At 46.4% G+C, this 10,217-nt stretch overlaps 1 protein-coding gene and 1 pseudogene across 1 annotated transcript; both read left to right on the top strand.

Moving 5' to 3' along the window:
* ORNANAV1R-PS3149 (vomeronasal 1 receptor ornAnaV1R-ps3149 pseudogene) lies at positions 4,285–5,214 on the top strand (annotated as a pseudogene).
* On the top strand, positions 4,315–5,214 carry ORNANAV1R3116 (vomeronasal 1 receptor ornAnaV1R3116). Its single transcript, NM_001253508.2, has one exon. It carries the CDS (start codon positions 4,315–4,317, stop codon positions 5,212–5,214), a length of 900 nt encoding a protein of 299 aa, NP_001240437.2.

The raw sequence follows: 10,217 nt of genomic DNA, 5'->3' as shown, positions 1-10,217 counted from the left end.
CACCCAGGGGTTGGCAGACAGGGAGGGCTGAGGCAGAGAGAGAGATGCTTGCAGAGAACACATCTCCCTGGGTCTCACAGTTCTCCCTTCTCCCTGATCAACCATACCTCTTGGGGTATCGGGACTGCAGTGACCATGGTCCAGGAGAGATCGATTTTCAGCCACCCACTGACACAGCCATAGCCCCATGATTTCATAGAAGAAGGATGTGTAACTTGAGCAGAGATAGCAGGACCAAAGAAATCCCAACTTCAGCCTTGGTGGCTACACAGGAGATGGAGGCAGAACAGAGCAGAATAGCAAAGGTAAGAGCCCTGCTCTTATTGGCTACACCTCCTTCCTTGCCTTTAACCTCAATTGCCTCGAGTTTAAGCAACCCACTGGGGAGGAAAGGAGGACAACATGTTTATTCTTCCAGTCTTCCACTCTCTATTTCCATCTGTCTCTCAGTGCTCACTCCCTCACTTATTACCTGTTGACCTTGGTAATGGGAGATCTGGGGAAGGGGAAGGAGGGTGGGGTTGAGGGCCGGAACTGTGCCCAGCTTTACCCCAGGCCCCTAGCTAAGGGTGACTCTTTTTGTGTCTGTTATTATTAGGATCACCATTGTATCTTTTAACTGCTTAAGCACTGTTCTAAGTGCTGTAGCACATTCGAGCTAATCAAGTCAGAAACAATCCCTGTCCTACTTGGGGCTTACGGTTTAAGTAGGAGTGAGAACAGTTTTAATCCCCATTTTACAGTGAGGAACTGAAGCCTAGAGAAGTGTAGTGATTTACCCAAGGTGGAGACAAATGGTGGAGCCAGGATTCGATCCCAGGTCTTCCAACTCCCAGGGCTGGGCTCCTTCCACTAGTCCAGTAATGCTGCTCCTCCAAGACCACTCGTCTATTGTGGATCGTGAGCAAGTCAGTTGGCTTCTCGGTGCCTTGTTTACCTCATCTGTAAAATGGGAATAAAATAATTTTCTCTTTCCTTGTTAGACTGTGAGCTTTAAGTGGGACAAGGACTGAGTCAGAACTGATAACGCTGGATCAACTCCAGTGGTTGGAACACAGTAAGCACTTAAATACAATAGTCTTTTTCTTATGATACTTGTTAAGCACTTACGATGTGCCAAGAAAAGTACTAAGCGCTGGGGTAGATGCAAGCTAATCTGGTTGGAGTTAGTCCATGTTCCACATGGAGCTCACATCCCCATTTTATAGATGAGGTAAATAGGCACATAAAATTTAAGTGACTCGCTCAACGTCACACAGCAGACAACTGCCAGAGTCAGAATTAGAACCCAGGAACTTCTTACAGCCAAGCCCTTGCTCTATTCACTAGGCCATGCTGCTTCTCATAGTTATCATAATTGTAATATACTTTCCCATCCTTCACCACTGTTTTTAGATGATAGAATCAAATAACCTTATCTCACTTTGGCTTCACAGACTCCGTCCTCTCCTGGTTCTCCTCTTATAATAATGTTGGTATTTGTTAAGCGCTTACTATGTGCAGAGCACTGTTCTAAGGGCTGGGGTAGATACAAGGTGATCAGGTTGTCCCACGTAGGGCTCACAGTTTTAATCCCCATTTTACAGATGAGGTAACTGAGGCACAGAGACGTTAAGTGACTTGCTCACAGTCACACAGCTGACAAGTGGCAGAGCCGGGATTCGAACCCATGACCTCTGACTCCCAAGCCCGTGGTCTTTCCACTGAGCCACGCTGCTTCTCTAAAATGATGTTGGTATTTGTTAAGTGCTTACTATGTGCAGAGCACTGTTCTAAACGCTGGGGGAGATACAGGGTCATCAGGGTGTCCCACGTGAGGCTCACAGTTAATCCCCATTTTACAGATGAGGTACCTGAGGCACTGAGAAGTTAAGTGACTTGCCCACAGTCACACAGCTAACTAGTGGCAGAGCTGGGATTCGAAATCACGACCTCTGACTCCCAAGCCCAGGCTCTTTCCAATAAGCCACACCACTATCTCTCTGGCCGGTCATTCTCGGTCTCCTTCGCAGGCTCCTCCTCCCCCTCCCATTCTCTAACTGTTGGGGTTCCCCAAGGGTCAGTTCTTAGCCCTCTTCTGTTCTCCATATACACTCACTCCCTCGGTGAACTCATTCGCTCTCACCGTTTTAACTATCATCTCTATGCAGATGACACACAGATCTACATCTCTGCCCCGTCCTCTCCCCCTGCCTTCAGGCTCGTATCTTCTCCTGCCTCCAAGACGTCTCTACCTGGATGTCTGCCGGCCACCTAAAACTCAACATGACCAAAACTGAGCTCCTCATCTTCCCTCCCAAGCCCCGTCCTCTCCCTTACTTCCCTATCACCGTGGATGGTGCGACCATCCTTCCCGTCTCTCAGGCCCGCAACCTCGGTGTCATCTTTGATTCGGCTCTCGTTCCCCCCACACATCCAATCCGTCACCAAAACCTGCCGGTCTCACCTTTATAATATCGTCAAGACCCGCCCTTTCCTCTCCACCCAAACGGCCATCTTACTGTTACAGGCTCTCGTAATATCCCGGCTAGATTAATATCCCGGCTGTGTCAGCCTGCTCTCTGATCTCCCTTCTTCCTGTCTCTCCGCGCTCCAGTTTATTCTTCACTCCGCTGTCCAGCTCATCTTCCTGCAGAAACGCTCTGGGAATGTCACTCCTCTTCTTAAAAACCTCCAGTGGTTGCCTATCAACCTCTGCTTCAAACAAAAACTTCTCACTCTAGGCTTCAAGGCTCTCCATGACCTTGCCCCCTCCTACCTCTCCTCCCTTCTCTCTTTCCACTACCCACCCCGCACGCTCCGCTTCTGCCGCCCACCTCCTCACCGTCCCCTGTTCTCACCTATCCTGCCGTTGACCCCTGGGCCATGTCCTCCCGCAGTCCTGGAATGCCCTCCCTCCTCACCTCCGCCAAACTAATTCTCTTCCCCTCTTCAAAACCCTACTTAAAGCTCACCTCCTCCAAGAGGCCTTCCCAGACTGAGCTCCCCTTTTCCCTCCGTTCCCTCCACCCCCCTTCACCTCTCTGCAGCTAAGCCCTCTTTTCCCCCCTTTCCCTCTGCTCCTCCCCCTCTCCTTCCCCGTCCCCTCAGCACTGTACTCGTCCACTCAACTGTATATATTCTCATTACCCTATTTATTTTGTTAATGAGATGTACATCATCTTGATTCTATTTATTTGCTATTGTTTTAATTGGATGTTCATCCCCTTGATTGTATTTATTGCTATTGTTCTTGTCTGTCTGTCTCCCCCGATTAGATTGTAAGCCCGTCAAAGGGCAGGGACTGTCTCTCTTACCGATTTGTACATTCCAAGTGTTAGTACAGTGCTCTGCACTTAGTAAGTGCTCAATAAATACTATTGAATGAATGAATTAATAACCCTTTCCCCTTCTCTCCACTTTTAGTCAGTGTGATAATCTCCCATTTCAACCCTCTACCCTTCTTTCGAGAGCTGAGAAGATAGAGGTGACCTCAAAAGGGGCATCCTCACTGATGAGATGGTGCAGGGAGTGGAAGGGCTTTAGAACTAAATCTCCAACTGTGGCTTAGGGAAGAGCTGAGTTGGGAGGACTGAGATTTCTGAGGGAGTGATCTTAAATCCAAAGCCAATGATTCAATTTTAACCAAGGGAAGTGCCAAACTGGTTTGAAACCTAACTTTTCTCTTCTTCAGTCCTGCTCCTCATCCAATCTCCTCTGCCCCTCACACTCCTGAATCTTCCAGCAATGGCAGACATCCATCTTGGCTCCCATGAGAACTGGGAAGTTCATGGTTTTCCCATGACAGATTAAGCAATTTGTGGTATTTTCTGAGTGTTTATTGGGTGTATGGAATTATGCTAAATTCTTCAGAGAGGATAACACAACCGAGTCTGTAGGCAGGTTCCCTGGATCACCAGTCACTGTTCTCCTCTACTAGTTAAGTGGGTTTTAAAATCCCCAAATGTCCTTTTTCCTGCCCCAATCCCAGGCTCTATGAGAGGGTCTTTCAGACTCTGAATCCTGATAACACAAAAGGCTTTCCTTTGACTGAACAACCTTCTTCATGATTACATTAGTGGACACTTGGGAGAGGTCATTGTCTTGAAGGTGCATCAAGATTAATTGTTGAAAGGTGCAAAATTCTTCCCCACTCTGACTTTCTCCATCTCTGTCTCTTTCTTCCCCTCTCAATCTCTCTGTCTCTCTATCTCTCTCTCTTTCTCTTTCTCTTTCTGTCCCTTTTCCCCTTCCCTGGTTGCTCTGCAGGAGGTCACCTCTCTTTTTAACTGGAAATTCAGGACAATGGATGCCACTGAACTCTCCTTTGGGATCATGATTCTGTTGCAGGTCAGCATTGGGCTCTCAGTGAACATCTTCCTCTTACAGTTTTATATTCGTGTTGTCTTTGCCAGCCACAGGCTCACCTCCTCTGACCTGATCCTTGCCCATCTGGCCTTGGCCAACACCATCATCCTCTTCACCAGTGGAATCCCAGAGACTATGTCAGCTTGGGGGCAGAAAAAATTCCTGAATGATGTTGGATGTAAGATCCTAATGTACCTTTACCGAGTGGCCCGGGGCCTTGCCATCTGCACCACCTGTCTCTTGATCGTCTTCCAGGCTGTCACCATCAGTCCTGGCACCTCCCAGTGGGCAGGGGCCAAAGTCAAATTGCCCAAGTGCATCCTCCCTTCTTGCCTCCTCTCCTGGGTCCTCAATATGCTGGTAGATTTGAATGTATTCCTGCACGTAACAGGCCCCCAGAACAACAGCAATGTTCAAATGGCACTGAATCTGAATTACTGTTCACTAGTCGGTATCAGTGTACAAACTGCCCTCGCCATTGCAGCTGTGCTGTCCCTGAGGGATCTGTTCTTTGTGGGGCTCATGACTGTGGCCAGCGGCTACATGGTGTTTGTCCTGCACAGACACCACCGGCAGGTCCGGCACCTCCACGGACCCGACCGGTCCCCCAGGGAGATGCCTGAGATCAGAGCGGCCAAGAGGGCCATTGCCCTGGTCACCCTCTACGTCCTACTCTACGGGAGGCAGTCCATCATGCTGAGCATTTTAATGAACTTGAAAAGGAATTCTCCTCTGTTGATGAAAAGCCACATGGCATTATCATTCACCTTCTCAGCCGTCAGTCCCTTTCTGATGATCCACAGTGACAGGAGGATAAAGATGTTCTGGAAAAGGGAATCTCCTGACTCCAATGTGGATGCCTCATAGGGTTCCCGGCTAAGCCCCCTGCCTTCCCACAAAGTCCTACTGGATTAGAGTGACCAGACGCTCTGATTTTGTACAATTCAAAAATCCTCCTCCTCCAGTAAGACTTCCCTGGTTGATTCCAACATTGCAAGTCAGGTCAACACATCAGCCATGCACAGGACTTGTGCATTTTATGCTCATCCTTGGCGATCAGAAACAAATACATATTCAACTCTATATTCAATTATTCATTTCTCCCTAACATATTCTTAGTTCTTCTACCTTCCAGACTTTTCCTCCAGCTCCCATTGTTTACCTGTAATGTATTTCCCTATCATACTGTTAGCTCCTTAAGGCAAGGAACATGTCTTTCATGTCTGGTGATCACTCCCAAGCACTTATTACAGTATTTTGCATTCAATGGTTCCAACTCAGCTCGGGCAACATCATCCCAGCTATTCAGTACCATTGATTGATTGATTGGGTTGTCATGTGTCTTCCATTAGGGAACTTCTGGTCCATTTAACCACCACCCAAAAGCCCAGCTCCTCTGACCTGATCCTCGCCCACCTGGTCTTGGCTAACATCATCCTCTTCCTCACCTGTGGGGTCCTAGAGACTGTGTCAGTTTGGGAGCTGAGAAACTTCCTGGATGACATGGGATGTATAATCCTGGATGACATGGGATGTATTATACATTAGGTATAAGGTATATACCTTTATCCAGTGGCCCAGGGCCTCGCCATCTGCAACATCTGCCTCCTGAGCATTTTCCAGATCGCCGCCCTCAGCCTCGGTACCCCCCCGGTAGGCAGGGGACAAAGCCAAATTACTCAAGTAAGTTGTCCCCTCCTGCCTCCTTTCCTGGATCATCAATATGCTGATTGATTTTGATCCAGTGATACACATGAGAGGTCTCCAAAATGACAGCAGAGTATGAATCATATTTGACCTCAGATACTTCTCAGAAGATAATGTCAGTGCAGAAACCACCCTGGCAGCCACAATCTTGTACTCTCCCCATGCTCTGTTCTTCATGGGGCTCATTTGTATAGCCATTCATGCATTCAATAGTATTTATTGAGCGCTTACTATGTGCAGAGCACTGTACTAAGCGCTTGGGATGAACAAGTCGGCAACAGATAGAGACAGTCCCTGCCGTTTGACAGGCTTACAGTCTAATCGACGGGCTTACAGTCTAATCGATCAGGTTCGTGTAGCCATCAAGTTCATGATGTTTATTCTACACAGACACTATTGGCAGGTCCAGCATCTCCATGGTCCTGACCAGTCCCTTTGGGTGATGCTTGAGGTCATAGCAGTAAAGCAAATCTTCCCCCATCCTCTATGTCCTCCTCTGCTGACGACAGACCATCATTCTGTTGTAGCCAACATGAAAGGAAAGTCTCTTCTGTTGGTGAAGTCACATGGTGTTTTCACTTACCTTTAGTCCATTCCTGATGATCAACCGCTACAGGAGAGTAAGGAAGATTCAGTAAAAATTAACCTCCTGTATCTGACCTGAATTCCTCTTAAGGTCCCACGAAGATTACTCGAACAGCCTCTTAGTTCATTCATTCATTCAATCATATTTATTGACCTCTTACTATGTGCAGAGTACTGTACTAAGCGCTTGGAATGTACAATTTGACAACAGATAGAAACAATCCCTGCCCAACAACAGGCTCATAGTCTAAACGGGGGAGACAGACAACAAAACAAAACAAAATAAGTAGTCTGGCATCAATATCATCAAGATGAATAGAATCATAGATATATACATATCATTAATAAAATAGAGTAATAAATAATACAAATATGCAAAAGTGCTGTAGGGAGAGGAAGGGGAAAGAGCAGAGGGAGGGAGAAGGAGGGATGGGAAGGGGAGAAGGAGCAGAGGGAAAGGGAGGGCTCAGTCTGGGAAGGCCACCTGGAGGAGGTAGGCTCTCAGTAGGCTCTGAAGAGAGGAAGAGAGTTAGTTTGGCAGATGTGAGGAGGGAGGGCATTCCAGATCAGTGGTAGGACATGGGCCAGGAGTCGATGGCGGGACAGGAGCAAATGAGGGACCATGAGGAGGTTCACGGCAGAGGAGCGGAGTGTATGGGGTGGGCTGTAGAAGGAGAGAAGGAAGGTGAGGTAGGAGGGGGCTAGGTAATGGAGAGCTTTAAAGCCAAGAGTGAGGAGTTTTTGCTTCATGCAAAGGTTGATAGGGAACCACTGGAGATTTTTGAGGAGGGAAATGGCATGCCCAGAGTGTTTCTGTAGGAAGATGATCTGGACAGTGTAATTAAGAATAGACTGGAGCGGGGAGAGACAGGAGCATGGGAGATCAGAGAGGAGGCTGACACAATAATCCATTGAGGATATTATGAGAGCTTGTATCAGCCAGGTAGCAGCTTGGATGGAGAGGAAAGGGCAGATTTTGGCAATATTGTGAAGGTGAGACTGGCAGAGAAGCAGCGTGGCTCAGTGGAAAGAGCCTGGGCTGCGGAGTCAGAGGTCATGGGTTCGACTCCCGGCTCTGCCACTTGTCAGCTGTGTGACTGTGGGCAAGTCACTTAACTTCTCTGTGCCTCAGTTACCTCATCTGTAAAATGGGGATTAACTGTGAGCTTCACGTGGAATGACCTGATTACCCTGTATCTCCCCCAGCGCTTAGAACAGTGCTCTGCACATAGTAAGTGCTTAACAAATACCAACATTATTATTATTATTATTATTAGATTTAGGTGTCGGATTGCATGTCTGGGATGAATGAGAGAGCAATGTCAAGGACGACACCAAAGTGGCCGGCCTGAGAGACCGGGAGGATGGTAGTGATAGGGAAGTCATGGAGAGGACAGGGTTTGGGAGGGAAAGTAAGGAGCACAGTCTTGGACATGTTGAGTTTTAGGTGGTGGGCAGACATCCAGCTGGAGATGTTCTGAAGTCAGGAGGAGATACGAACCTGGAGGGAGGGGGAGAGAGCAGGGGAGGAGATGTAGATTTGGGATTTGTAGTCCCACGGGGATGGGGTAATTAGACATCCCAATTGGGGCATTACCATTCAGATATTGGGGAATCTGGTCTGAGTCCCCATAGGCCTTAGTTAGGACTGTTAAAGATAGATGCTGGTGTTGACTTCCCTCTCCCTCCATCCTTCCCTCTCTTCTAGGCTTCTCTTCCTCTATCTCTCTATGACCCCTAATAAGCACTTCCAAAATGGCTTCCTCTTAAATAGGCATAATAAAGAAGTTTACCTTAAATTAGGCAGAAATATGGATGTTTCTAGCAGTTATGGTATTTGCTGAAAACCCACTGGGTGCAGTGCACTGTAATATATACTTGGAAAAGATCCATATAAACACAATATATCTCCTTCTCCAAATGAGCCTACATTCTATATTTTCTGATTATTTCTGAGTATTTTCTGAGTTTCCACTGGGTATCATGCCCTATACAAAGCATTTGAAAAAGTTACTCCGAAGCTCTAGACTCATTCTTAGGCCACAGCGAGATTAGACTCTGTGCCCTTACGTTAGTTTTTCATTACATGGTCCAAGGGAACTCTATATTTGTTCCACAATTCCCCTCAGTTCTTCTAAGCACAGAAGGTACTCAGTTAATATGATTGATTAACGGGTTGATATTTGCTGAGGACCTCGTGACTGAAAAGCACTGTACTAAGCTCTTGGAAGAAAACAAAGAAGTACCTCCTATCTTCAAGGATCTTACAATCCAATAGGGAAACCCAGCAAACCTAATTGGTTCACAAATTTGTGGGAGCGCAAGGATGAACGAGGATGGAATGGATAGAAGATTGTGAGCCCCCAGGGGATAAGGATCATGTCTAATTCACCCCTCTGAATGATCTCCCAGCATTTAGTACAGTAATTTGCACAACATAAGCACTTAATGTTACTTACTACTAGTGAGATAAATGAATCAGGATAAATAATGGAGCATAGACATAAATATAAGGGTACTTGAGTGCTCAGTAGAGAGCTCTTCACACAGTTAATAAAGAATATTGATTGACTGATGGAATGAATTTTTGTCTTCTCCATTGAATTGTACAGTCTGACACTTTTATTATATCTGCTCAGGACTTAGCTCAGGAATCAAAAGATATTGATAATGAAGATGATGAAGAGAAGGAGGGTGACTGGAATGATGATGATAATGAAGATGGTAAAGAGGAAGGGGCAAAGCCAAAGGAGTTGCTGATTGAGGGGGTTAAGGACTCCAAAGACGTCATGGGTCACTAACACTTGGGGTTCCTCATTTACACAAACACATACTCGAATGAGATGTTGCCACCTTGTTGGGTAACAATGATTTAAAATTGTTAAAGAAACCAGAACTTCACTAAAGAAGATGGGGAATATCAATCAATTAAATAATAAAAATTAAGGTCTCTGTTAAATAATTACTGTGTGAAAAGCACTGTATTAAGTGCTGGGATAGATACAAGATACAGGTTTAGATTGTGTCCCCTGTCCCACGTGGGGCTCACAGTCTAAGTTGAGGTTACAATAGGGTTAGTAGACGTGATCTCTCCCCACGAGGAGCTTACAGTAAAACAGTGGAGACAGAGAGGAAAATAAATGACAGTTGAGGAAATCAATCAATTAATCAATGGTGATAACTGAGCACTTACCATATGCAGATCACCATACTAAGTACTTGGAAGAGTACAATATAACAGAGTTGGTAGAAACTTTCTCTACCCACAAGGAGCTTACAGATGAGAGAAATGGCAGAGTATAAAGATATGAATATAAGTGCTGAGGGGCTGGGGGTAAGGTGAATATCAAGTTCTTAAGGGGTGCATGGTCAAAGTGGGAGAGGGTGTAGGGAAAATGAGGGCTTAGTCAGTGAAGGCCTCTTGGAGGAGATGTAATTTTAGAATGTCCTCAAAGGTGGGGAGTTTCTCTCTTCATTTTACTGTCCCTCCCTCAGTCTCGCCTCCTCACCCTTAAATCTCTCCCTCCAGTTTTCTCGATACAACAGGCTGCTGAGTTTCTTCTTGAAATTTGAAGTCA

The sequence above is a fragment of the Ornithorhynchus anatinus genome, unplaced genomic scaffold (genome assembly GCF_004115215.2).
Source record: "Ornithorhynchus anatinus isolate Pmale09 unplaced genomic scaffold, mOrnAna1.pri.v4 scaffold_43_arrow_ctg1, whole genome shotgun sequence".
Lineage (NCBI taxonomy): Eukaryota > Metazoa > Chordata > Mammalia > Monotremata > Ornithorhynchidae > Ornithorhynchus > Ornithorhynchus anatinus.
Note: the sequence above shows the minus strand (reverse complement) of the source record. Positions and strands in the feature narration are given on the sequence as shown.

Bases quoted from the DNA above. Each gene is read 5' to 3' on its own strand.
- ORNANAV1R3116 (NM_001253508.2), top strand. From the start codon at position 4,315: ATGATTCTGTTGCAGGTCAGCATTGGGCTCTCAGTGAACATCTTCCTC.